The sequence below is a fragment of the Colossoma macropomum genome, unplaced genomic scaffold (genome assembly GCF_904425465.1).
Source record: "Colossoma macropomum unplaced genomic scaffold, Colossoma_macropomum, whole genome shotgun sequence".
NCBI classification, from domain to species: Eukaryota; Metazoa; Chordata; class Actinopteri; order Characiformes; family Serrasalmidae; genus Colossoma; species Colossoma macropomum.
Window position 1 is genome coordinate 25,693,367 of NW_023494809.1, and position 25,940 is coordinate 25,719,306.

The 25,940-nt window shown below is 36.4% G+C and overlaps 2 protein-coding genes across 2 annotated transcripts; both read right to left on the reverse strand.

The window, feature by feature from the left end:
• Positions 1 to 300: 300 nt before the first annotated feature.
• otos (otospiralin) lies at positions 301 to 2,191 on the reverse strand. Its single transcript, XM_036558781.1, has 4 exons — positions 2,105 to 2,191; positions 1,888 to 1,952; positions 1,541 to 1,564; positions 301 to 709 (listed from the first exon to the last, which is right to left on the reverse strand). Exons 2-4 carry the CDS (start codon positions 1,946 to 1,948, stop codon positions 525 to 527), a joined length of 270 nt encoding a protein of 89 aa, XP_036414674.1. The 5' UTR covers positions 1,949 to 1,952; positions 2,105 to 2,191; the 3' UTR covers positions 301 to 524.
• Positions 2,192 to 3,748: 1,557 nt separating this feature from the next.
• On the reverse strand, positions 3,749 to 14,760 carry apodb (apolipoprotein Db). Its single transcript, XM_036558780.1, has 5 exons — positions 14,635 to 14,760; positions 10,629 to 10,767; positions 8,248 to 8,369; positions 8,055 to 8,140; positions 3,749 to 5,296 (listed from the first exon to the last, which is right to left on the reverse strand). Exons 2-5 carry the CDS (start codon positions 10,746 to 10,748, stop codon positions 5,070 to 5,072), a joined length of 555 nt encoding a protein of 184 aa, XP_036414673.1. The 5' UTR covers positions 10,749 to 10,767; positions 14,635 to 14,760; the 3' UTR covers positions 3,749 to 5,069.
• Between the last annotated feature and the right edge of the window lie 11,180 nt (positions 14,761 to 25,940).

The window sequence follows — 25,940 nt, forward strand, 5'->3', positions numbered from 1 at the left end:
TTTCTGCATAATTCAGTCAGTGAGATGTAAACATAAAACGTAATTCAGAGTGGTTTCATGCTAAATTCTTGCATTGTGGTGAAACAGACTCAGATTTTTAACAATGTAGTTTTTTTTTTTGAAAGATAAGTTTATTTCTATTTGAGTTATGATTTGAAAGTAACAGTACTCATTAACAAGTATAGTAAATCTTCCCACCTGTTTTTTCCACTGAACAAGCTTTTTTTTGCTTTCTATCCTTTTTTTGCACACAACTCCATCATTCATCACTGAGTGCTTAATGTACACAATGAAGCGGGGTAGGGGTAGGATATATGACGTTTATATGAAGTTAAACATGTAAATTGTTTCACAAACCACAACATTACAAAATGAAGCTTCTGTGCTTGAGTTTTGATTGGCATTTTTAAAAATACATAACAAAGCCAATATTGTCTGAACTATCTGGATACATAGACAGATTATTTTTATCTTTAGGCTACTAATTCCTACTAAATTCTCATACAGAAAGCAATCCCACTCCCTTAGCGCTTATGCTCAGGCACTTCATAGCCCAAGGTGTCACCGAGATGCTGGTGGGCGAAGAAAGCCCTGGCCATCTGGTTGATGTGGCTGTAGGCTCCAATGGTTCGAAAGTATTCTATGTAGTTCCAGAAATCTGAGGTTGAGTATGGCCAGTAGGGAACAGCAGGGGGCTCATCATAGGGAACTGCAAATTAATGAATCATAATAATAATGGTTGGACAATTATCATTAGAGACCCTTAAACAAAACCTTGTGTCTTTATTTTTACTTACCAGAATAGTGTCAGCTAAGGTCATTGTGAGAATTACCAAATGGTCTGTTCTTTCAGTGAGATTTTTCCATTTTCAACCATTTTTCTATTATTATTTTTTCTGTTATTATTCTATTGTTGGTTTAAATCGTCCTACTATGTTATTTTCCATTTTTCATGTGTTTTGTTTTCCCTTAGTTTCTTTTTGTTTTTCGCTTTTTTTGTGTTCATGTTTTGTATGTATAGTATGTCTATACATGTCTATGGACCCCAGTATATATTGTGATAGCAGCTAATGGGGATCCCTAAAAATACCAGAAGAACCAAATGTAGTTCTTCTATGGCATCACACAAAGAACCCTTTCTAGCACCTTTATTTTTATTATATAACATTTTTATAATATGTATGTGGTATTAGGTGTGTGTGTGTATTTATTCTATGTGAAGTATATACAGTATTTAGTCTCTATAAAATACCTGATATACAAAAATCTGTGTTACACATAGACTATTTCACCAATAATGTTTTTGGAACAACGGTGTTTCTGCAGGAGAAGCTGCATATTGGTAAATATTGGAAAATAAAATCATAAACATTCATTAAAAAAACAGTACAACATCATTGTCAACAAGCCTGATCTAATAATCTATAATGCTTGTTAAAGAGCTGTAGTCTATATAGCAAGTAGTAACTGCAGCTTATGTTGTGTTATGCGCATGAACTGGTCAAGTTTCCATCAGTGAAATAAGAAAACAGTATCTTACCTCCTTCAGGAATGAATCTGGCACCTGAGAGGAGAGAGACGGAGGTGTGTGAGATCCAGAGCAATACTCTCACAAAGAGCTGATTCAGCTACGGCCGCCCGGGCGCCCCTTTGGGACTCAAGAAATTCAAGCATTTCCTTTCCAAGTATTATTTTTGATGCTTTTCAGTCTCTCACAGTGATGAACACAACATAATACTGACTCCACGTAGTCAAAAAGAGACTGACAGTAATTTGCAACATGGCATTTTAGCAGTTCGCTTCATATAAGTACAGTAAAGGGAACCAAAATGTAGACCTGGTTAGGATACATTTGGATATTGTGATCATATTTAAAGCACTACTCACCACTGAGATGATTGGAGACAAGAGTTGTGAAGACAACACAAAACAGGACACACCACTTCATCTTCCTGTAAACAAAAACAGATGAATAAACAAGAGTGAACAGGCAAGAACTCAGAATTTATTGACCACTAATTTACTTTCTGTCAACAACATATTTTAAGCAATAGAATATTATAACATGTACATATGTTAGCTGAAATTGTAACGTGTGCATTACCTGCTGTACAGGGTTCACCAGCTACACTGATCCACTCGAAAAAGCTGAAAAGGTTTAGTGTTCTGCACACGACAAACTGGAGCCAAATTTAAGGGAACACATGTCCCCTCCCCAAACTTCCATCTTCAATTACACCCTCATAAGCATCTCATGCATTTGTATTTTGTATTTTTTTTTTATTTTGCTTTGTTTAATTGACAGTAACACAACTAGATTACAAGATAAGATCATTTTTATGTCAAATGGACAGTGTTTATTCCGCAATCAAATTAAAACAGATTAAAACTGTTATTAATATCAGGAATATTAAGAGCAATCGGATACATACAGTCCTATGCAAAAAGTGTGCCCCTGGAGAATTTACATTTTTTCACACATCCTCTACAGAGAACACACCTCTGCACATTTTTTTAAAAACTTTTTTCCCAATACACTGAACTCAGCAGATAAATAAAAATTGTGCATTAAAATATGCAGACAAAGTGCCATATTTAAGTGTGTTCTCTCTAGAGGATGTGTTAACTTTTTTCATTTAGAATACCAACAAACATAACTTGATTGGGGGTGTTTAAACTTTTGCACATGGCTGTAATTATGCACCTAAATGCATTCACTGTCTATTTTATTAGCTCTGCTTACCATATAGCTGCACTTTGTAGTTCTACAGTTACAGACTGTAGTCCAACTGTTTCTCTGCATACTTCGTTAGCCCCCTTTTACCCTGTTCTTCAGTGGTCAGGACCCCCCAGGACCCCCACACAGCAGGTTTCATGTGGGTGGTCAGTCATTCTCAGCACTGCAGTGACACTGGCAAATGGTGGTGTGTTAGTGTGTGTTGTGATGATACGAGTGGATCAGACACAGCAGTGCTGCTGGAGTTTTTAAACACCTCAGTGTCTCTGCTGGACTGAGAATAGTCCACCAACCAAAAATATCCAGCCAACAGCGTCCTGTGACCACTGATGAAGGACTAGAGGATGACCAACACAAACTGTGCAGCAGCAGATGAGCTATCGTCTCTGACTTTACATCTACAAGGTGGACTGACGAGGTAGGAGTGTCTAATAGAGTGGACAGTAAGTGGACACTCCAGCAGCACTGCTGTGCCTGATCCACTCGTACCAGCACAACACACACTAAAGAATGATCCACCACCCAAATAGTACCTGCTCTGTGAGGGTCCATGGGGGTCCTGACCACTGAAGAACAGGGTAAAAGGGGGCTAACAAAGTATGCAGAGAAACAGATGGACTACAGTCTGTAACTGTAGAGCTATAAAGTGCACATAGTCTACAAAAGTTTGAAATCCCCCAGTTAAACACAAACATGTTTTATTGAAGTGAAAGTAAGTACACACACCCCACAGAGACCACAACGAAATTTTAGTGCACAATGTCTATTTATTTGCTGAATTTAATATATTGGGAAATAAACCATAAAATATGCGGTAACATGTGCACAAGCCATTAAAAATGATGGCTTAATTTTAATATACAAGCATTTCTCAGATTTATGCAGATGGAAAAATAGATGGTCAAAGTACACAGATCTGACTGATCTACTTTAAACAGCCTATACAGCATCTGGCAGGTAGAGGGCGGTAGTCAACCATCTATAAAAGCATAAAAGATGAGAGAGCAACCATTCAGAGCCACCTTGATAATCAAGCTTTTATTCAACACAATCATTTACTGTAGAATATATAAGTGATGTAACTGAAGTCAGTTAATGTGGTAATACATGATTTTAAAGAGCTTAAAACTGTAAAAGTATTCAGTAATGTGACATTCAGCAATGATTGATCATAAGTAAGATTTGCACTATAAACATAATCATCAGTGATACTTGATACTGCAAGCAGTATCTGTTCAGATTTAAACAGATTCCCCTTTACCCAAATATAGTTGATCAGCCATGACGTGTTTGGTATGTAAAGTTTGCTTTGTTAGTTTTGCTCTTTCAAAACATAAAACATAGTAACAGCCATCTTGAAGTCTGAACTTTGTCCATATGTTTGTCCATTTTCATAGTGTCACTGAACACAATTAAGTCCATTTGAGATGACTTAGAGCTGCACTATGTAAGACTGTTTTTTTCCAATGAAAATAAGTAGCATTACTGAGTCAGGAGGGGTAAAAGACACGCTAAAATAAAATAGCCGTGCGCTGCTGCAAGTCAGCCTGTAAACCCTGAAAAAATCATTTAACCCCTTACAAGTCTTATTATTCAATAACTACAGGGACTTCAGTGCAAACTGGTGGAGCTATTCTTAGGTTACAGAAGTGTGTAATAAAACTCTGGCCCTGGCCTTTCAAGAGGTTAAAAGTCAGAGGCGTCGGGCTGAATTTCTTGGACAGGCACACTCAAAAGCTCAACACACAGACTTAGAAAGAAGGTCCGGCTCGATGTTTAGATCTCAAATGCAAAATCAAGGTTCCGAGTGAGCTGAGCTGATACCGAAAGGTGATGTGGAAAAACTGCAGACTGCTGCCATCAGCCTCTTCTGAACAAAATTTGTCTCCTTCACATCACGGCAGTTTCGTGTGGTGTCACTATGACGACCAGCTACATTTAGTCTGCAGTGGAAAGCGAAGCAGATGGTACCAAAAGCGAGTCGAGTTGAGTCGAGTAGAGTTGAGCCATACTATGCTGCGGAAATTCGCCAAAAATGTATTTTCCGCATGTTGAGTGCAATTACACATTTCCACCAAAGAGGTCATCAAATCCCCAAATCTTACATAGTGCAGCTTTAACATCCTGATGTACTTTGAGAGGCAAGTGTGTGGTGGAGTAGTCAGTTAGCACGATGGCAAGTGGCTCGGTTTAAGCTTCCATTAAATGTTAGTTACATTAGCCTCATAGCGCCAGTGCAAAACTAAAAAACAAACTTCACGGATCAAATTCGTTTCGGTTGATTGAATATATTTGGGGTAAGTGTGTAAATTCTAACTGTTACTTGAATCATTTAAACACATCCGAGCTGATCAGTGAAAGTAATTCTGCTGATGTCGATGCTGAACCCAGTTAAGAGCTCCTGGGCTATGGCGATGAATGAAGTAGGCAGAACGCGGGTGCGAGACAGGATCCAGGCGTAGTCGATGTGGAACATCCTCAGGAACTCAGTGCAGGAGTAAACCACCGCCACGTTTTTGTAATCAGTGTACAAGATCCAATATGGGCTGTAGGGGGTGACTGTACCAAAGACAAAAGAGAGAAGGGAGATGTTTACTCCATAATACATGGAAAAGGGTACTTCATAAAGAATGAGCAGAATTTTTTAAGGAAATAAACATATATAGAAGTTAAATACTGTTGTCAGGTACCTGTCCACACACTTCAATGTAGGCTCATACCAAAGTGTATTTGTTTAAATCAGGGGTTTTGGAAATCATAATACTTTTTAATCAAGAGCCATAATAAATGCGTGTGCCTCATTTGTCAATAGACTGTAATGGATTCAAGACATTATGAAACAAACCACACACGTTGTAATAAATATTCACGGGACGAGAGACCTAAAGCAGCTGGAAGCTATCCCTTGTTTTACAGCAGCAACTTTTTTATCAGAGCAAATTCAGTAGTTCATAAATATTAACTCTTTAATGCCGACTCAATAATGTGGCTACTTCTGTCTTACAATCTGCTCTTCTCCTGTAAAGTACCCTTAAAGTCATAAAAATTTGAAACTTGTTACATATTTTCTATGTATTATTTTTATGCTCAAGAAATTACTAAAACTGGCATAGGAGCATCCCTAAACCTTAACACAATGCGAGATCTATAAATATGCACAATTATGCAAACTGGAACTGCCCCTTTACCTCCCTGCTTCTGCATGCTAAGCTACTACAGTATCGTGCTACGTGCTACAAGTACAGTGGCAGGTGCCGGCAAGAGGCGGCATGAGGCCGGCGCCGGAGCCCCAAGCGCTGATGAGGGCTGTGAGAAGCAAAATTATTTCAAGAAATAATGCTTGAAGAAAGTGAAATTATCAGCACAATAAAATCATTTTAACTGATAAGATCACTTCATAAGTAAAATTGCCTATAAAATAGCTTGAATAATCTTCTAATATTCATACAATAATTTCATAATGAGAAATAGCGCTCATTATACACTACCGTTCAAAAGTTTGAATCACTTATTTTATTTATTTGTGTTATTTTATATACAAGAATAATTTACAGAGTATATATATATATATATATGTGTGTGTGGTATATATATAAACTTTTAATCTTTTGAACTAGAGGAATTTATAGATATTGTATTCAATATTTACAACAATCTTTTATCAAGTTATCTAACTTAAGATTTTATCACTTTCATGATTATTACAACACTTTCATTTATTACAACTTCATTCTTGATGTTCTTGATGCTCTAATGTTTTTTATAGCTCCCTGCTGCTTGTTTGAAACATAAGAAATGGGACAGGACCAGCATACTGAGCATGTATCTGAAACTAAATTGGGTCTATATTGTTGAAAACTTTAGCAAACATTGAATAGTGATTTCAAATTTCTGATCTTCTAACTTATATATAATAATAAAATTTAGATATCAAGATATCATTTCTGCAGTGTGTTGTCAGCCTCTACAACTTACTTTAAGTGTATCTCTGCTCTACTTGTGCCTTAAAGCGGAATCCCACTTCAAAATTTCTTCATAAATAAATAGTTAAGATGCAACCAAAGTCTTTCAGAGTGGTTTGGTGTGAAATGCTCCATTCTAGAAAAACCTACCAAACTTGTTAGAACTGTTCACAGTGGTGGTGATGGGAACCAGATGTCCACCTCTAAAAGCTCCCTCACAGAAAGATATATATTTAATGGTCATGAATACGCTGCCTGATGTCTGAGACACTGTTTCATGGTGAGCTTTTGACCTGACGCAAATTTTTTAAATCCATTCATGCACTGAAAAAAATTATTTGATGTTTTAATTTAAAAAGTAAGTAACCTGGTCGCCTTACATTTTTGAGTTTACTGAACTTATTACGTATAATAGGTTAACAGAGCAATAATCTAAAAATTAGAATGTTTACATTCTGTTAACTTATTACGTGAAGTTATATTAACTAAAAATTTTAAAGCAACTGGTTACTTACTTTTTCAAGTTAAAGCATTAAATTGTTTTGTACAGTGTGGCAGAGGCATACATGCAGGGTGTTGTAAGGCAATTGTTTTTCAGATTTACCATGATTTTACCATCACTGACATTACAATTAACACTCAGACATGTGTAGGTTTGCTGGTGGTAAATAAAATGGTTATATTTGTGTTGTAGACATCAGGACCCCTGGTTACTATCACCATCACTGTAAAGAAATCTGTCTGTAAGTTTCTGTACAAATGAAGCATTTCACATCAAACCACTCTGAATGATTTGCTTTACATCTCAACCACTGAATTATGGTGAATTTTTAATCTGTGTAATTAGCAAAAAAGGGGTATATGCAGCCATAAAGACTGAGGTTCAAGAGCATTTCTACAGAATTAAAATCTACAATGGTGCAAAAGAAATAGAAAACAAGCCAGTTAAAAAGTGGATGGACAGCGCACGAAACAGTTCAACGGAACAATAACAAACCATGCATAGCTTTCTAAAACATTTCATTAGAAAAAGAAACCAGGAAGCTGAAAGGCTTCATTTAAGTAAAGATAAAAAAACAACATTATGTGGATAGAAAGTGAAAACAGATAAGAATATGTGTTGAAAATGGGTGTGACTATCAAATCTGTTTCTCACAATGAGAGAGACAAGTAGAGAATTTAAAATATGCATCATCATCATGCCAATCAACTGATTTTTTGTAGAGGTACAGCTATGATTCTTTAAAATTGAGTTTAGTCATTGCGATAATAATGTTAATGCAAAACTGATCATTCCACCTGATCACATCAGAACCACAAACCTAAAATGAGATTTAATGTGCTCGTATACTCACAGTAGGAAAAACTAACTCCAAGCTTTGCTGGCACCAACAAGTTCTGCACAACAGCTGTGCCCTCAATGCTCTTCACTTTTCCTTTACTATGGAGTACGATTGTATTAATACATTTAAAAAAATCAACATCAATTTTAAAGTGACATTTGTACAGCCTTTCCTTTTACACTTATCTTAGCACAAAATTACTCACACTGTCTGACTATTAAGCACTTTGATGGTCCCGTCAGATCTTAGAGAGTATTGAGCTTCGATGCATTTGCCTCTCTCAAAGGCTGCTGGGAGCTTTGCAATTTCATACCACGTTCCTAAATACTGTATGCAAAAAAAAAGAAGAAGAAATGACCAAAATTTTTAATCCCTGGGGAAATTAAAACAGAGTTGCTGCACAATTTATTATACACAATTATACACAATTTACAAGTAATTTTACTTGTATCTTGTCAAGTAAAATTCTTAAGTCAATATATCCAATATGTCTCCTTTTGAGATGGTTGTAAGCTTATTTTAAGATTATTTAACTTATTTCCAAACGTTTTGTTTCGTCATGTCAAAATAAAAAATATTAGATATATCGACTAGAATTAAGATAATTTCACTTGACAAGATACTATTATTTGCAGTGTAAAATTCAAATTCAGTGCTTTTTAATGCCCTTTTAAGACCTAAACAAAGCAAAAACAAGTTTAAACCACATAATAGTGCATGCAAACACAAATGGCACATATAAATTTTCTTTTTATTTAAAAATCAGTTGAAAAAGCAGGAATATATGCTGTGAGATTACACAATCCTGCACAGTCTTCTCACTGCGTTTTTAGTTTTGCTGTTTACTTTATAAAATGTTGTTTCTTTTAGGAATCATTTCAGAATTTGAATTAGGGATGTCCCTAATTATGTTCTCCCCTCACCCACCTGTCATCCAGTCTAATCCAAATTAGAATTTTATAAGGACAAATATGAATTTAATAAGTTATATGTAGTATCAAAATTCAATGATGTCCAAACATCCCGACAGGCCAACTTAGCCACACTTTAGGCAGCCTGGTCTAACCCAATCTATGTGTTTCACAGTTAAGCTGCAGAATTAAGCTAAATGCTGCGAATAAATATTACGGTAAAGTTACTTCATTCTTACCATGTGCAAAATGTGACATTCTGAACTTATATATTTAGATTTTTGGCCTTTATTTTAAAATGAGCATTTTATGATGTATGTAATATTTACTTAAGATCTACACTGTTAAAAATGAAAGTCAGTTCGACTTAAAATAATAAAGTGACTGATTACACTGCTTTTCTTGAGATAACTCAACTTGAGTTCACCCAACTCAAACTTCTTAGTTCAGTCAAAAGTTCTCTCATGTTTTTAGTTCTGCATATCGGTTAGGTAAATATTAAAGAACATATGTTTTCCACTAGCTGGAACCTTTTTCTTAGTTGCTAGTTATGGACAGCTCTGGCATCACTGGGTTTCAAACTCATAACCTCCTGCCTCATGGGGGCAAATGCTTAGTCAGCTGCACCTCCTGAAATCACTCCGATTTTCATTTTTACAGTGTAGTTTCCCTCCCTGATGATTTGGCTTCCGGATATTTTAACATGCAGCTGTAGCTTTGACATGTGCATGGTGGTGCACTCTGACATCACACATCCTTTTTGTGGACTACTTGTGTGAAATAACCACTTCATAGTGTCATGAATTTACTACAAGGAGTAGCTGGTCATTTCTCTCGGTTCTGAATATTTCTGCTAAAGCTGGTTTAAAAACAGAAGGAACACAGCACAGCCAGTAAAGCAGAATATTTCTAAACGTTTCGTTTTCAACCAGTTGCAACTCACAAGTGAAAAAAGTTGGTGGATGTATTTTCAACATGGTTTTGCACAACAAGCACGTGAAAACAAACTGGAACAGTCGCATGCTCACATTTTGATGTGTCTATGTTTAGACAAAAGGTAGCTAGTTCAAACACAGTAGAAACACAGGTACTGCAGATATTATAGGTTTTCATTTTCATTTTCAACACTGTCGACATTAAGACGCTTTGCTACCTTCTGAATTCTTCACTGCTGCAGGGTGTGGATAATGTCCATTTATGATTTATCTCTATCACAGTAAAGTGACCAAAGCGCAAAAACAAAAACAAAGATCGGAACTGGACTGAGGTTATACTTGATCTGATAAGATGTGCTGGGACAGAGACCCCTAGATTTAACAGTAATTACTAATAGTAAAAAATAAAATATTTTCAGACATTTTATAATCTTAAATTTTTCATATCTACATCTTCTATGCAGTAATAATTAAACACCAAAAGATAGTTTAGTTGTTTAATTCAATATTTTATGGATTTAGGGACCAAAAAGAAGTTAATGAAAGACAAATAACATACTGTAATTATCAATTTACAATCAATTTATTTCGTTAATACGAGGCTTTCTGGATATTCACTTTATTATAACTTCTTGTGTCGTTTTTTGATGCCACACAGTGTACAGTGAAACCTGTAAAGTATTAGAATACGCATGTAGCACAAATTTCAATAAATAAAGGTCAAAAGAGGTTATGCATACCCCAGCCAGCTGAAAGTCTAGCTGTACTGGTACGATGGGACAGGAACCCCAGTGGAATGTCTGAGAGGACACTGTGGTCAGCATTAGGGCTAATGCCAACACAATGGCAGTCTTCATCATGGCAATAGGGCTACTGTGTCTGGAGCAGAGAGATCGGTGATAAGGAGATAATCATTCATGAGTCATGAGTCGCACATTGTTCACACTGTTTCACTCAAATATGCATTTCAAATGGGCTTTGCTGACCCTTGTTATTGTTCAAAACAATATATCAAGTCCATATTTACATGTACAAAATGTAAATAAAAACAAAATGCAATGATGTGCAAAACATTTAAACCCTATATTTAACTGAAAATAGTACAAAGACAACATATCAAATATCAAAACTGAGAAATTGTATTGTTTTTTGAAAAATATTTGCCCATTTTGGATTTTATGTCAAAAACACATTCAAAAAAGTTGGCATGGGGGCAACAAAAGGCTGGTAAAGTTGTGTAATGCTAAAAAAACACCTGGTGGTTAACTGGCAACAGGTCAGTAACATGATTGGGTATAACAAGAGCATCTCAGAGAGGCTGAGTCTTTTAGAAGTTAAGATGAGAAGGGGATCACCACTCTGTGAAAGACTGCACGATCAAATAGTGCAACAATTCAAGAATAAGGTTTTGCTTTTCGTCATCTACATAATAACATTAAAAGATTCAGAGAATCTGGAGAAATCTCTGCATGTAAGGGACAAGGCCTAAAACCAGTATTTACTGGCCGTGATCTCTGGGTCCTCAGGTGGCACTGCATTAAAAACAGACATGATTCTGAATTGTGGAAATCACTGCATGGACTCAGAAACACTTCTGAAAACCACTGTTTGTGAAAACAGTTTGTCGCTGCATCCACAAATGCAAGTTAAAACTCTAAAATGCAAAGAAAAAACTGTACATAAACAGGATCCAGAAATGCTGCCACCTTCTCTGGGCCTGAGCTCATTTAAAATGGACTGAGGTGAAGTGGAAAAAGTGTCCTGTGGTCCGACGAATCAACATTTGAAATTCTTTTTGGAAATCATGGGCACTGTCTTCTCCAGGCTAAAGACCACTCAGCTTGTTATCACTGCACAGTTCAAAAGCCAGTATTCATGATGGTATGGGGTGCATTAGTGCAGATGGCATGGATGACCTGCACATCTGTGAAGGCACCATTTAATGCTGAACGATATATACATGTTTTGGCAACATATGCTGCCATCCAGACGATGTCTTTTTCAGGAAAGTCAAATTCAAATCAAATCAAATTTATTTGTATAGCGCTTTTTACAACTGATGTTGTCACAAAGCAGCTTCACAGAAATCCATTAAAGACAAAGTTTTAAAGTTTAAAGACAAAGAAAGGCCTTGATTATTTCAGAAAGACAATGTCAAACCCCATTCCGCATGTATTACAACAGTATTGCTCCATATTAAAAGAGTCCGGGCGCTAAACTGGCCTGCCTACAGTCCAGACCTGTCACCACTGAAAACATTTGGTGCATTATGAAATGAAAAATATGACAAAGGAGACCCCGAACTGATGAGCAGCTGAAATCCTGTATCAAACAAGAATGTGAAAAAAATTGCACTTTCAAAACCACAGCAGTGTTTCCTCAGTTCCCAAACAGTGTTGTTAAAAGAAGAGGTGATGAAGCACAGTGGTAAACACGCCCCCGTCCCAACTTTTTTTGGAACAAGTTATTGGAATCAAATTCAAAAGGGGCATATATTTGTCAAAAAACAATAAACTTTCTCAGTTTCAACATCTGATATGTTGTCTTTGTTGTATTTTCCTTTAAAAGTATGGTTTACATGATTTGCACATCATTGCATTCTATTTTTATTTACATTCTGCACAGCGTCCCAACTTTTTTGGAAATGGGGTTGTATTTAAAATTATTTAAATTAATTATTCTTTAACTATTTATGAATTACTGCCCTATGATGGACTGGTGACCTGTCCAGGGTATTTCCTGCCTTCTGCCCAATGACCGTTGGGATAGGCTCCAGCACCCCCACAACCCAGAAAGATAAGCAGTTTAGATAATGTGTGTGTGTATTTATTAAGTATACAAATTAGTATATGTGACGTGTTTTAAACCACAGAATTGTTGCACATGGATAAAGCACACTAAAAAAATAAACATTTGTACTGTTGAGTGTGTTTAAATTCTGTTCTTATTTAAGAACAAATTACAAATAAGAAAACACTGGTGAATGTCTGAATCTTCATGAAAACTGCATAAATGGGTTCTGAGTAGAAATTTCTTCTTAAGAACGGTTGGTGAATGAGGCACATAGTTCTTTGGCTTCCCTTTGTCTGTGAGGCTTGTGATATGTTCCTTGAAAAGGACGCTGTAACATGAGATTAGGACGTGTTTATGCCCATCTCCAGTCTATCCTACCAGACATCACAGTGGCCTCTGGTACAGGAGTTGGAACTGGGTAGAAAGTGACCATTTGGGATATGTGTGCATATATATATACATATATATATATATATATATATATATTTCATTGTTGTTGGAAGGAAACCTTGTATCTCCATTTTTTATGTTTTTGAGTTTTTGACATAATTTAAAATTGCCTGTTGTCCTTTACATTGTTTCTAAATTTCATGATGAATCGACTAAAAGAACTGACCCAAAATTACTTGGAAAAATGTCTGGTTCCACTGACTTACATTAAAAGTAAAGTAGGTTTTTTCCTTCTCCTGTAAAGTTACCACTTTGGAGATACAAGGTTTTCTTCCGACAACAGCGATATATGTATTAGGGCTCTTAGAATGCTATTTACATGACACAGAACAGCAACATGTAGTAAGTTAAAACCTAACCAGTGACACCATGTTCAGTTATATTTCTGAACCAACCCAAGTCTGCATTATGATAGTTTGATTTATAATGAAGAATCAGCCATTGTATTTGCAGGCTGTCTAATTTCTATGAAATTAGCATACAGCTATAACTGCTTTGACAAAGTCTTTTTTAGATGGGGAAGACACCATTCCCCTCAGCACACTCACTCTCTCTCGAGACTCTTAGAGTTTCAGCTTGCTTTTGCCTTAGTTAAGCCTTAGCATGTGAGGTTGTGTGTGTTTGTGGGGACGTGTTAACCCACCAAGATCATTTTTCTCCATTATTTTATTTATGTTTCCTTATTATGTTCCTGTACTCCTGCAAACATTTCTTTAAATTTTATAGTCTGTTCGTCTTTTGAAATTCAATGAGTGGTCTAGTCTTTTTCATTTTGGGGTCTATCACATAACAGATATCAAGAATGGGTGTTTTTTATACATTTTTAAGTTTTTATCTTGGTCATGCTGTGGTAAATTACCCAGCAGTGGTTATAAGGCTACATTACTTCTTAGCTATAATTGTCTTATAGCTTCCAAAGAAGCAAACTTTGGGCACCAAACCAATCCAGGCTGATTGACTGCGCCCTATTCTATCAGCGCTCAGTGCTGTCACACCTGTTTGACCAGTGTAGAGGCCACATTACATGTGTGCTGAGGTGTTATGTTTTGCTTATGAAAGGTGTTGTGTAAAACTCCACATTAGCGTGGGAGTCTACTTTATTAGCACTGAAAAATGAGAAAAATGAGAGCTGAAATATGATATATTTTACAAAACATTGGACAATGACACTCAGGACTCTTAGAATGCTATTTAAATGACACTGAACCGCAACATTTGGTAAGTTAAAAGAGCAGAATTGTAATGATTTTGTATGAATTACACAACAGTAGACTGACTTTTTGCATAAAGCGCACTAAAAAAATAAATAACTGTATGAATTTAAATGAATTATGCCACACTTTTTCCATTCAAAGAGAGTAGAGTCAACATATATGGGCTTGGTTACCCCCTGAGTTCTTGATTAATTCCCTTGGTTCTGTAGAGTGCAGTGGTGACATATACCTATTCTGGTCCTATTAATGGTTTTAGAAGTTTATGCTATAAAAAAAAATTCATTCTTACCTGTCTGTGATCCAACTGCCAGATATGAGCTGAGAGATGCGCAGCTATTGTCAGCACCCTTGACAGTGGAATGGTAACAAGAAGGGAGCGACAAGAAGAATGGCTGGATTTGTGTCGTCAGTGGGTGTCTCTAACTAGAAGTGGATGATGAGGCAAATACATGTCATGAGACAAATAAGAAACTGCAAGAGTCTGGACAAGGTGTTAACTGTTCTCATTAAAAGTGCCTATTCAGCAACAATGTTAATTTATATATTGACAAATATAAATATATATAAATATATAAACTAGCTGAGTTTATTTCTCCAACACATTTGTGATTTCCTAACTACTACTCTTATTACTTGTTGTATAAGTTTACTATAATAAACAAATAAGTAAATAAATACTAATGATTTCTTGTATAACCATGTTTTATCACCTGTCTGTAAAGCACTTTGAGCTGCCACCGGCATGAAAAGTGCTATATACATAAAAATTACTATTATTATTATTATTATTATTGTTGTTGTTGTTGTTATTATTATTATAGTGCACCATTAATTCGGATTTTCCCATTAAAAAGTGGATAAACAAAATAATAAATAAAACAATAAACTATATTTTTTAATGAATCACTAATTTAAAAGTCTAAACAATTATATTATTACATTATTAATTAGAAAAGTATTATTTATTATTAAATATTTGTAATAAAATAATATTTTTAACACAATAATTAAAAACTACATATATAACTGCTAACTACGTCACAGAAATCGCGCGGGCTCTTCAGTTGAGCTGCTGCTGAATAGCCAAGAGCAGGTATGATAATATAAAATTAACTATATTTATTAACAAAAAAAGAACAGATGGTTAGTTAGAACAGGTAGAAAATAGTTTAGCTAGTCAGTCACTTATTTTTCATTCACTCTTTAAACTTTAAACTGTTCCCTCAGAGGCTGTGAGCGTTAGACGGTTAGCCGAACTGCTAACGCAGCGTTCAGATTTCACCTAGCTTAGCTTAGCTAACGTTAGCTGACATAACAGTACCGTTAATGTTTTATTATTTAGACCTATTGTGTCTGAATTTCGACGTAAAATCTCAGACGTTCAAGGCAATAAGAAACAAGACAGTGAAAATACGCCATTAAGTGAAAGTGAATTGTTTTTTAGACATACTAGGTCGACATTTTGGCATCCTGCAGTCAGAAACAGAAGCGGGGGATATTTCCAGGTTTGTTTCTCTTACCTGGCGGAAACGGACTTCTGTGGAACCAAGCGTTGTGTATTTAAATCTTGAAAAACTAGACGAGGGAATGCTGAGGAGAATGTTTTCTTTTTCGCTTTGGGGCAGATCAGCTCCGGCTGTTGGCGTTTTCATGGCCTTCGCAAGTCGCCTGCCATGGAGCGAGCGGAGCGCAGCTTTACCTGCTGGAAGGTGCGGGACCCCGCAGAGGAGGAGAGGGAGGAGCAGACTGATGTTTTGGACAGGCTTAGCTTTTGGGAAGAGAATTGCGAATCTCCTGTTGTCTCACCCGTTGTTGGTAAGGATCAGGTTCATTCGTACACACTCACCGTCCATTTTATTAGGCATTTTATACATGCCTTGTGTTTCCACTCACTGGTCACTTTATGGGCTCCAATTAGGTCCTCCACATGCACCGTATGTCCAAAAGTATGAAGATGAATTCATGCCAGTTACTTTTACTACAGTGGAAAAAACTTGAAATGCAATGCACACCTGACATTACTGCATCATTGTGACATGCAGTGTACAAGTCAAATGAAAAAAAGCCTCCATTACACTGTTTTAACATCCTTTTTGTACTTAAAATGTATTTGTCTCATTAAAATGCAACCAAAACAGTGAAATACAATGCATACGAGATTGCAAATAAATAGTAACATGTGGAAAACGTTCCAAAATGAAAAGTAAAAGGTCCATTACATTGATTTAACGTTAAGTGCTGCACAGTGGAAAGCAGTGTAGTCGTGCCTTCATTACATTTCGAGGCAGATTGTCTTCAATTCTGACATTAATTCAGCATTTCATTTTTTTAAATGGCAAAATCTCTTGTTTTTCAGTAAAGAGGTCAAGCGAAGTTAAAACAATGTAACAGATGTTTTGTTTTTCATTTTGGCACACATTCTGCATGCCACTATGGAAAAAAAAGTTATGTGTGCGTTGCATTTCATGTTTTTCCACTGTAGTGACTGCTTTACAATCTGGCACAAATTCCTCCCTTTACAAAGGTATTCAGACATTCTTTGTACTTAGTGAACTACTGTGAGATGCACCTGTTCCTGACACAGGTGTTCACTTGGGTGTTATATTGCATACACAGCCCATATTATCTCCACAGAAAGCACAGCCAATAGAATGGCAGCCACACATGAGCCTAAGGTCATCATGTCCAGTGCCAAATATCGGTTAGAATACTATGAAGCCCCCCCAGCACTGGGCTGTAGAGCAGTGGAACTGCATTCTCTGGAGTGAAGGAACTCCATCCAGTATCTTTGGGATGAGTTGGAGTGATCCTGAATGTGATCTTGAATTAATCATCACTAATCTCTAATCATTGCTGAAAGCAGTCAAAACCTCACAGAAATGTTCCAACATCTAGTGTAAAGCCTTCCCAGGTAGAGGCTTTTACTGCACCAACATAAAACAAATTCCCTATTAATACCTTTGATTTCAGAAGAAATGTTGGGTATCTGTAAACATCTGGACATAAAGCATACATCCACATAAGCTCACCTCAAAAGTGCAACAAACTGCACTGCTTTCCATGTGGTCATAAAAGTAAAGATGCCTCCGAAAGTGTGGGAGCACTTTAAATATTTAAGAAAAATGCTCAGCACAAAATTTACAATTCTCATCAAATTTAGAATAAGTGGTGTATATACAGAAAACAATAATGTTAATTAGTTTTGACATTACAATCATATCTTTGTGCTGTTTTTCAATTCAATACAGTTCAAAAAAGATTTGCAAATCATTGCTTTCTGTTTTTCTGTACATTTTCCCGCTGTCCCAATTTTTTGGAATTGGGTTTACAACGCCATAGAAAGTGAAAGTGTGTGGTTTGATTGGATCTCTAAAGAGTTTACACTTCACTTGCACGCATGTGGAAAAAATGTCTTATGCAGTCAGTATTTAATGAAACGCTGATTAAAATGGAAGCGGATCTGTTTTATCAGATGACTTTTGATTTTTTTGAGTGATTTTAAGAAAGATTGAGTACTCATTTGGAAATATCAACGAGTATTTAAAGCCTGTAAAATGCTGATCGGGCCAGCCCTACCTATTAGTGCACATTTGCATGTATTAAGAATTTATCTTGAGATTTGGTCACTTAAGTACACACCATCAAATATTGTACATACTTTAAATAATATTTATAATTATTCTAGTATATGAACAATGTATCCATAAACAATGAGAAAATGCTCTGGTCATGTGTCGGTGCTTCTCATGAACATGGCTTGTAATTCCCTCATTTATATCAGGCTGAAGATTCTCCACAAGTTGCACCATTAAAGTTTGTGGTGCTTTACAAGAGTGGTGTTTCGTACCAATAACGCTGTGTGTCCTTGTTTGCCCAATGCTCTTACTGATTGTTAAAATGAAGTTAAAAAAATCACTGTCTTTGTCCAGACAGAGATCTGCCATTAGAACCACTGTCTGACAACATCCAGCAGCTCAGGTAGGGTTTAAGGACCTATGTAGGCCTAAAAGTGAAACCTTATATTAGAGATGGCACTAGTCTAATACCAGGTATTGGTATCAGGCCGTTATCAGCAGAAAATGCTGAATCAGATCTCAGAGGGAAAAAGAATGAATGCGATCCAATCCTGTAATTACTTTTATATGATTATCTTATGTAAATAGCTTCAATTAAATACAGCATATTTTAAAGGGCCCATATCATGAAAAAGTTCATTTTCCTGACCTTTTTTAAAATAAGATGTAATATTTATTTCAAATACATTTCAAAACATACCATTCACACAGGAGTCCATACAGTCCATATATGCAAACTAAGCTGCAAAAACAGACTATTATCAATTCACTATCTTTCTGATGTCACAAATCATCACATTTGCATGTATCCATCTATTCAGCCTGCAGCAGTTTAGTCCTACCAATTCACACTGAACAACGCACAAAACAGATATGTGTGTTACGTTAAAACAATTTGGAAACTATCCTGTTCGATATGGTTCCTTCATTTCCGAAATAAAAACAGCAAGGAGGGAACTGGAGCAACAGAATGCAGCAAGAAAAAGTGCAAGTGGAAGCATACCCTAAGATTTTTTTGTCAAAATTGAAAGAAGTAACATTACTGAGTCAGAAAAAAACACACCAAAATATGGTACTTGTGTGCTTCTGTGAGTCACTCTGTAAAGACTGAAAAAATAATTTTAAAGTCAAAAATAATTCAAATAATTGTTTAAAAGTCAGAGGCGTCAGGTCAGATTGCAGATGCAAAATCAGTGTTATACTGATGAAGATATGATGAAAATAATAGATAATTCACTTACATTCTCAGAAGACACAAGTTCTCTTTGAATACTCTTTCAACACGTTCGCAATCATCTAATCATCAGAAGCACAGCCAACATTACAGAAAGTTCCTCCATTCATTGCACACAGTAATTTCCACTAGAGATGTCTCCAAATCCTTAAAACTTACATAGCTTTAATGAAAGAATATTTGACCAATATCCATACTGGAGGTTTTAATATTGGTATCAGTGCCGGAACAGAAAAAGTGGTGCCATCTCTACTTTAGGCGCATCATAGATCTGAATACTCTCACATGAAATTGTAACCACCTGTAAAATTTACTTGTGCAATTTACTGTGTTCTTGTTTCTCATTGTTTGCAGATCATTTGATGAAGAAGAACAAAAAAATGAAGGTGATGCATTTATTTTCTAATTAAGAAAACAAAAATGAAGTCATTGTGTACTTTATTTGTGATTAATATCTTTCTCCTGGTTTTAGAGAGTCTGTTTTTAGTGGCGTGTGATGCAGTATACATTTCAGAGGAAGAGGGAATCCAGAACTCTTCCAATATGTGAGTGTTGGTTATGTGTGCACAGACTGATTCGTAACATACTAAATAGAATCAAAACTAATCCTACATTTTCTCTTGCTGTGTGTGTTACAAAGGAACTTGGAAGAGAGCAGTGCCATTTCAGAGGTGGTGCACTCCATAAAGCGCGTAAAGAGGTTGAACACAGACTTACAGAAGTCTCTGGATATGTCAGAAGACAGCAACTCAGTCCTCAGAGCCGAAAACACTGCTCTGAAGAACCAACTCAAAACGTAATTTACTTGAACTACCCACAGTCATTTTAAACATGTAGTTTGCAGGACCCTCTTGTACATTTTGTGGCATCTTGTGGCATTACTGCCAGAATTCACTGATGGGGTCAAAATGTGTTTCTGAAGTCTGAAACAGATATCTCAAGTTGATAGGCATCTTAAGGATGAACTGGACACCATTCGTGCTGCAAAACTTGAGCAAGAGCAGATTTGTAGTGCACTTGAGGCCAGCAAAAAACAACTCGTACGTACCAGAGAAACCAATAAGATTTGATTTGTATTGAAAATACAAAATCTCACTGAACTCAGGGGGTGATTTGTTTCCAAAGTCATTGTTTATTGCTGTAAACTTGTGACAGGAGAAGAAAAATGAAACACTGAAAGATCAAAATGAGGCTATTGCTAGTGAGGTATGTGAAAGTTGGAGCTGGTAACTGTCAGTTTTCTTATGTATTAGTTAGTAGAATGGTGTGGTTTACTTATGATGCTTTTGCTACAGATGTCATTAATTCTGGCTGAGAAAGAAATGTTCAAGAAAAAGAGTGAGGAACTCGGTCAACTACTAACAGCATTGCAGGTATTGTCTTTCTCTTCTTACACCTTTTGTTACTATTTAATAGAATAAAGTACCATTACACAGTCAAAGGGAAAAAAGCGGTAACACTTTATTTTGAGTGGTCCTTTGTAGATGATTAATAAACATTTAACACATTATCAGTAACACATCAACAGCATATCAGTGAAGTAGCAGTAGTGAAGCATCTGAATACACTGAAGTAAATGTCTTAGATGTACTGTTGATACATTACTTACATTAAGTAGCCATATTGTTAATATGTTACTTCCATTAGACAAAACCTAACCTTACCAACTTTACCAAAACCTTACCCTAATCCTAACCCTAACCTTTGCCTCAACCCAAAACCTAATTCTAACCCTCATATGTTTTTGACATGTTAGTGAGAGTCTGTTGAGTATTTGTTTCATCTAAAAAGGACACTCAAAATAAAGTGGCACTGAGAAAACACACTGAAATATGGTGATGTTGCCAGTCGCCCTGTGAAGCCTTAAATTTAAAACACTAAGACGTCAGGTTGGATTTTTTGGGAGATTTTTGAACTAAGCCACACATCTTAACGTATTAATGTCAGACACATGCTCAAGAAGAAGGATTGATGTTTTGGTCTAACATACAAAATCAAGATTAAATTGAAGAAAAAAATGACAGTAGTAGATAATTCACTCACCTCCTTGGAAAACATCTCTTTGAATTCTCTTTTAACGCACTTGCTATCATCAGAATTCATTCACTTGTGGAAGGAAACTGTAGCACAACCCATGTTACACAATGTTCCACACATTGTGTGCAGTTACACGTTTCTACCAGAGAGGTCTCCAAATCACCACATTTTACATAGTGTAGCTATAAAGTTATCACGGTTAATCTGCTCACTTATTATCCTTCAGCACAGTATTTTGGTTAAAGTTGACTGGTTAAAGTCTTCTTGTGTTTTTGTGTTGCGTGTAGCAAGAAATGATGGAAAGCAGGCTTCATCATGATCGGAAAAATGAACTTATTCAAGAGGTAACTCGTATTGCTTTAGAAATTGTATCCTGATGTTTTTTTGTTTTGTTCAAAGTGGTCCGCAAACAGCAATAGTGAAATATGTGCTTTATATGCAGTCACTTTGTTCATTCTGTTGTTGTGATTTCTGATTTGTTTTTCTCTCTCTCAGAAAGACGTTTTTATCAAACAGCTGGAAGACACCATCAGAGACTACATGACCATTAAACAGGTACTTTGGTGATTAGTGTAATTACACATCCTTTCCACAAGAAACCTGTAGAAAAAGTGACATTGCGTTGTATTTATCTAGGACATGAATGAGAAGATACAGGACTTGGAAGGCCAGTTGGCTTTGGCAGTAGTGTAGGTATATTTTCCACACCTTCATTTGTTCTTTTGTTACATACAGGACAGCAGACTGAATCCAAACATGGTTCTTTCTCATTTAACAGAAGCAGAAGTGGATGTACTTTCATGAACATCGATAATACACTGGAAGCTGATATTCAGTGTTCTGTCTCTCTTGAAGAAGAGCTTGGCCTTCTGCCTGGGGGCCAGGTAGACCTTTGTTTTTCACAAGTACTGTGCATATCATAAAAACATTATCTCATAGAGGACACAAAACAATGAGAAGACTATACCCCACTGAAATGTAAAAAATCTCAATATTGCTACTGTATACATTCTTAAAACACATTTAGCTAACGTCTATAAATGCAGCAGTTAGAGAAACAAACTGGACTCTCCCAGGATGTGTGGTTGATGGTGGTGATTAGGCTGAATGTGTATTACTACACAGGCAGTCAGTCAAATTGCTCACATGCACTAATGTTTACCAACTGTTGTGTGTTGGTGTGTTTATCCTGTCTCCGTGATTGAGAAAAAAACACTCTGCAGGGGTAGATGTTGCCTGTTAACCTGTGGCCCTGGCCCTAACATTTCACTGTTTGGCCTCTAAAAACGCAGAGCCTCTACCCTTGAGTGGCCGCTTGCCTTGAGGGTTTTTGTGTTTGTTTTCCTTTTTAACAAACTTGTTTGTTCAGACATGGAATTAAACAGAACAATTTGTAATCTGTAACCTTCGCGTAACTAACACAGGGATTTCCAGTCCTGGTGACCCTGTGACGCCCCCAAGTACCAAGTCAATAAATTTGGCACCACCTATGTGTCTAACAGCTCTAGTAACTCTGATTTTTATTAGTACTAATAGATAGTGACACAAGATGGCATGGGTCAAAGTTCATTGAGGAGCTCTCTAGTTTAAAAAAGAGCGATTTTGTGAAAAATTAACTCAACCCACACATAAATGAGCTATTAATGCTAGAGCAGTTTATTAAAAAGAACAGTCAACAAGGTGGGCTAGATGAGCTAAAGCACACATATGTACATAGAGTAGGGGGAATGGGAACCCCAGAGCTGGTGCCCCACTCCACTGCCAAAATGGTCCGCATTGCGTCATAGTTTCCTTGGCTGAAGAATATGGAATAAATATGTCTATAAAATAAGAAGTTAAATAAGCTTGCATTACACCTGTGTTACACAGAAAAATTTCATATTGGCCACAGTATTATTGGCTTGGTGGCCCGACTGGCCAGTGCAAATTTTTACTGTGGATGGTCTGTGGACAGCACTGAAGAATGTGTGGGAAGCAGTTCCTTTAAATCATATTTAAAAACTTAAGAAAACATTTGGCCAGCTGTGTGACATTGTCTTCAAGAGTACAGGGCCCACAAAATGCTGGTAAACTCTGCACTGTCAAAACAAATTGCTCAGAGGCAAAATATTAAATATACACTAACAGTCCATAGTGTGTATCAGCTTTTTGCAGCTCCTTTGTTCTTGAAGACAACCTCACACAAGATTTTTTTTGAATAAGTAAAAAGATCTGCTTCCCACATTTTCTTCACTGCTGTCTACAGACCATCCATAGGGATTTTTTTTTCTTCAGACACTTCTCATGTAGCTCCTCAAGATCTTAATGAGTTTAAGCTATGCCTGAATTTCACTTAATGAGCTGTATTGCATTGTGCATTGTCTTGTTGGAATATCCATCATTTACTGTGTTTTTCATCCTTTAAGTGAAGAGACCAGATAAACATTTAAAAAACAGTTGATAAACATCAACACGTATGTATGTGAGAAATTCTTTTTGACTGCTGTTCTGTTTTGATGGATATTGTAGATGGAGTGCATCAGTGAGGAAGAAGAAAAAGATGATGAAAATGACAAAGAACAGCACAGTTTGGAGGAGGAAAGGAAGAAAAATGAGGAAAATAAGGATGAGATGAAAATAGAAAAAGTAGAGCGTCCTGAAGAAGCTGAGACAGTGGAGGAAGAAGCCAGTCTGTCAGACTGTCCAGTAAGGTGCGTCACATAGACACATTAATGCCACAGTTTTACAGCATTTATCAATTATTAGCTCACTTTGTCAGAGTTTACTTGAATTGAATTGGTTTGTGATCACCAACAGCATTCTTCTCTTCACTAGTTGGCTGATGGAAAGCTATCAAAATCTAAGAAGAGGAGCCCATGCTGCTGGAGTGGTGGGCTTTGGTTTCCTGGTTCCTTTGGGTTTGCTCAGAGCATTGGCGCCTGTCGTCTGTGACTGGGTAGGCCTGAGCTGTGCTGATTTTATGTGGATCACGCTCCGTCGACTGATTGAACCGTACTGCTCTGTTTATCATACAGGCTTACCACCTGTATAGACTAACACAACTAAAAATCCAAAACCAAGACATTTTGCTTTGTTCCTTTAGCAGCTGAGTTCTTGCCCTGCAAATTTTGCTTTTACAATTTGCTGAAATTTATCACTTTGCTTAGTTGTATTGATTGTTATTTTGTTTTTTGTACCTGCTGTTCTCCAATATTTTATAACTGTTACAATACCATGTGATTGCAGTGAAGTTAACATATACTAATTGCTGTTCCAGAAACCTAAAACAGAAACTGCTTAGTCATGTATACCTCTAAGGCAGGAAGATGAACAGAGCCAAAGATAATTCCAAAATTACTGAGAAAGGAATGTAGCACTACTGAACTCAATTAATATCCAGAATTAATTGTATCTCAAGGTAGATACTTAAGTTGGAACAGTTCGTGTAAGTCTATAAACACAAAATTACTAGAAGTATTATAAGATTTAATAATTTAGGAACTTCTTGTTACTTGAAATACTGAATGAAACTCTTAACAATACCTGTTGGTCTCATGTAATTTAAATGTGCACTGTGTAAGTTATTAGTAAATGAAATAAAAAATATGACATAATACAGTGCAAAAGTCTTAGACACCTGTCTAAACACATTATTTAAACCGATTTAACTGCAGTAAGTGTGTTTATGAAAGTAGAATCACCATAATTTCAGTAAAAAGTAACATGATTTTTTTCTCCAAAAAGTAGTTAAGCTGTATGCTATGTAGAAGAACACAGGTTTGGGTCCAGATTTCTTGATGCCCCAAGCCACTGCATGGATTTGTTGAAGTCCATCAGCAGCACACTTGATTTAATTGAGGTGTATTGATTAAGCATACCAGGTTTTGGGTGATAACAAATAACTAATAATCCTGGGTTTTCTTGAAGAGAGGTTTGGAAATGGTTAAACAAACACATGATAAACTTAAAACACTCCTTATTATATTATTTCTATTTATTGTAATATTAGCGTTTTTCCAACAAAGCTGACCCTTGAGAATGGTTGATTTGGCCTGCCAGAAAGCTACCTTAACCTAAAATATATAACTTTTATTTAATATATAATCTAATTCTTACTTTTCCTGTAAACTGTATTTTTGAAGTATTTAGTAATATAGTGCAGTGTGAAAAATGCATTTGAAACCTACCTACCTTATTTATTTCTGTTTTGTCTTTTTGGCCCTTGGCCCACCCCAAACATTGTACTTTGGCATGCCAAGTAGAAATGTTTTGGCACCCCTGCTTTATATTCACCTTAATGGTGTATCTTGGCAGTGATACTGATGTGTATAAACATGCCAGCAGCACCGCTGTGACTGATATCACTAGAGGTGGGTAATCCAGGTCCAAAAAGTAAAAACCCTCCCCAGGATTTTGTTCCAACTGCTTGACTCCTCTAATTTGCTCAAACCAGCAGCAAAGGTGTTCAGGCAGTTGGAACAAAATCCTGGGGAGGGTTTTTACTTTTTTGGACCTGGATTACCCACCTCTAGTGATATCAGTCACAGCGGTGCTGCTGGCGTGTTTATATACATCAGTATCTGGTTATGTTAGATGTCAGTGTGACAGCTGTGCTGAGAATGGACCACCACCCAAATAATATCTGGCCAGCAGCAGCCCTGTGGTCAGAAACTGACTAACAATGAATACAGTGAAACGGGTAATTAACAAAATTGTGCTTGACAACAAAAGGACTATAATCTGTAATTGTATTCTTACATACAGAGGTGG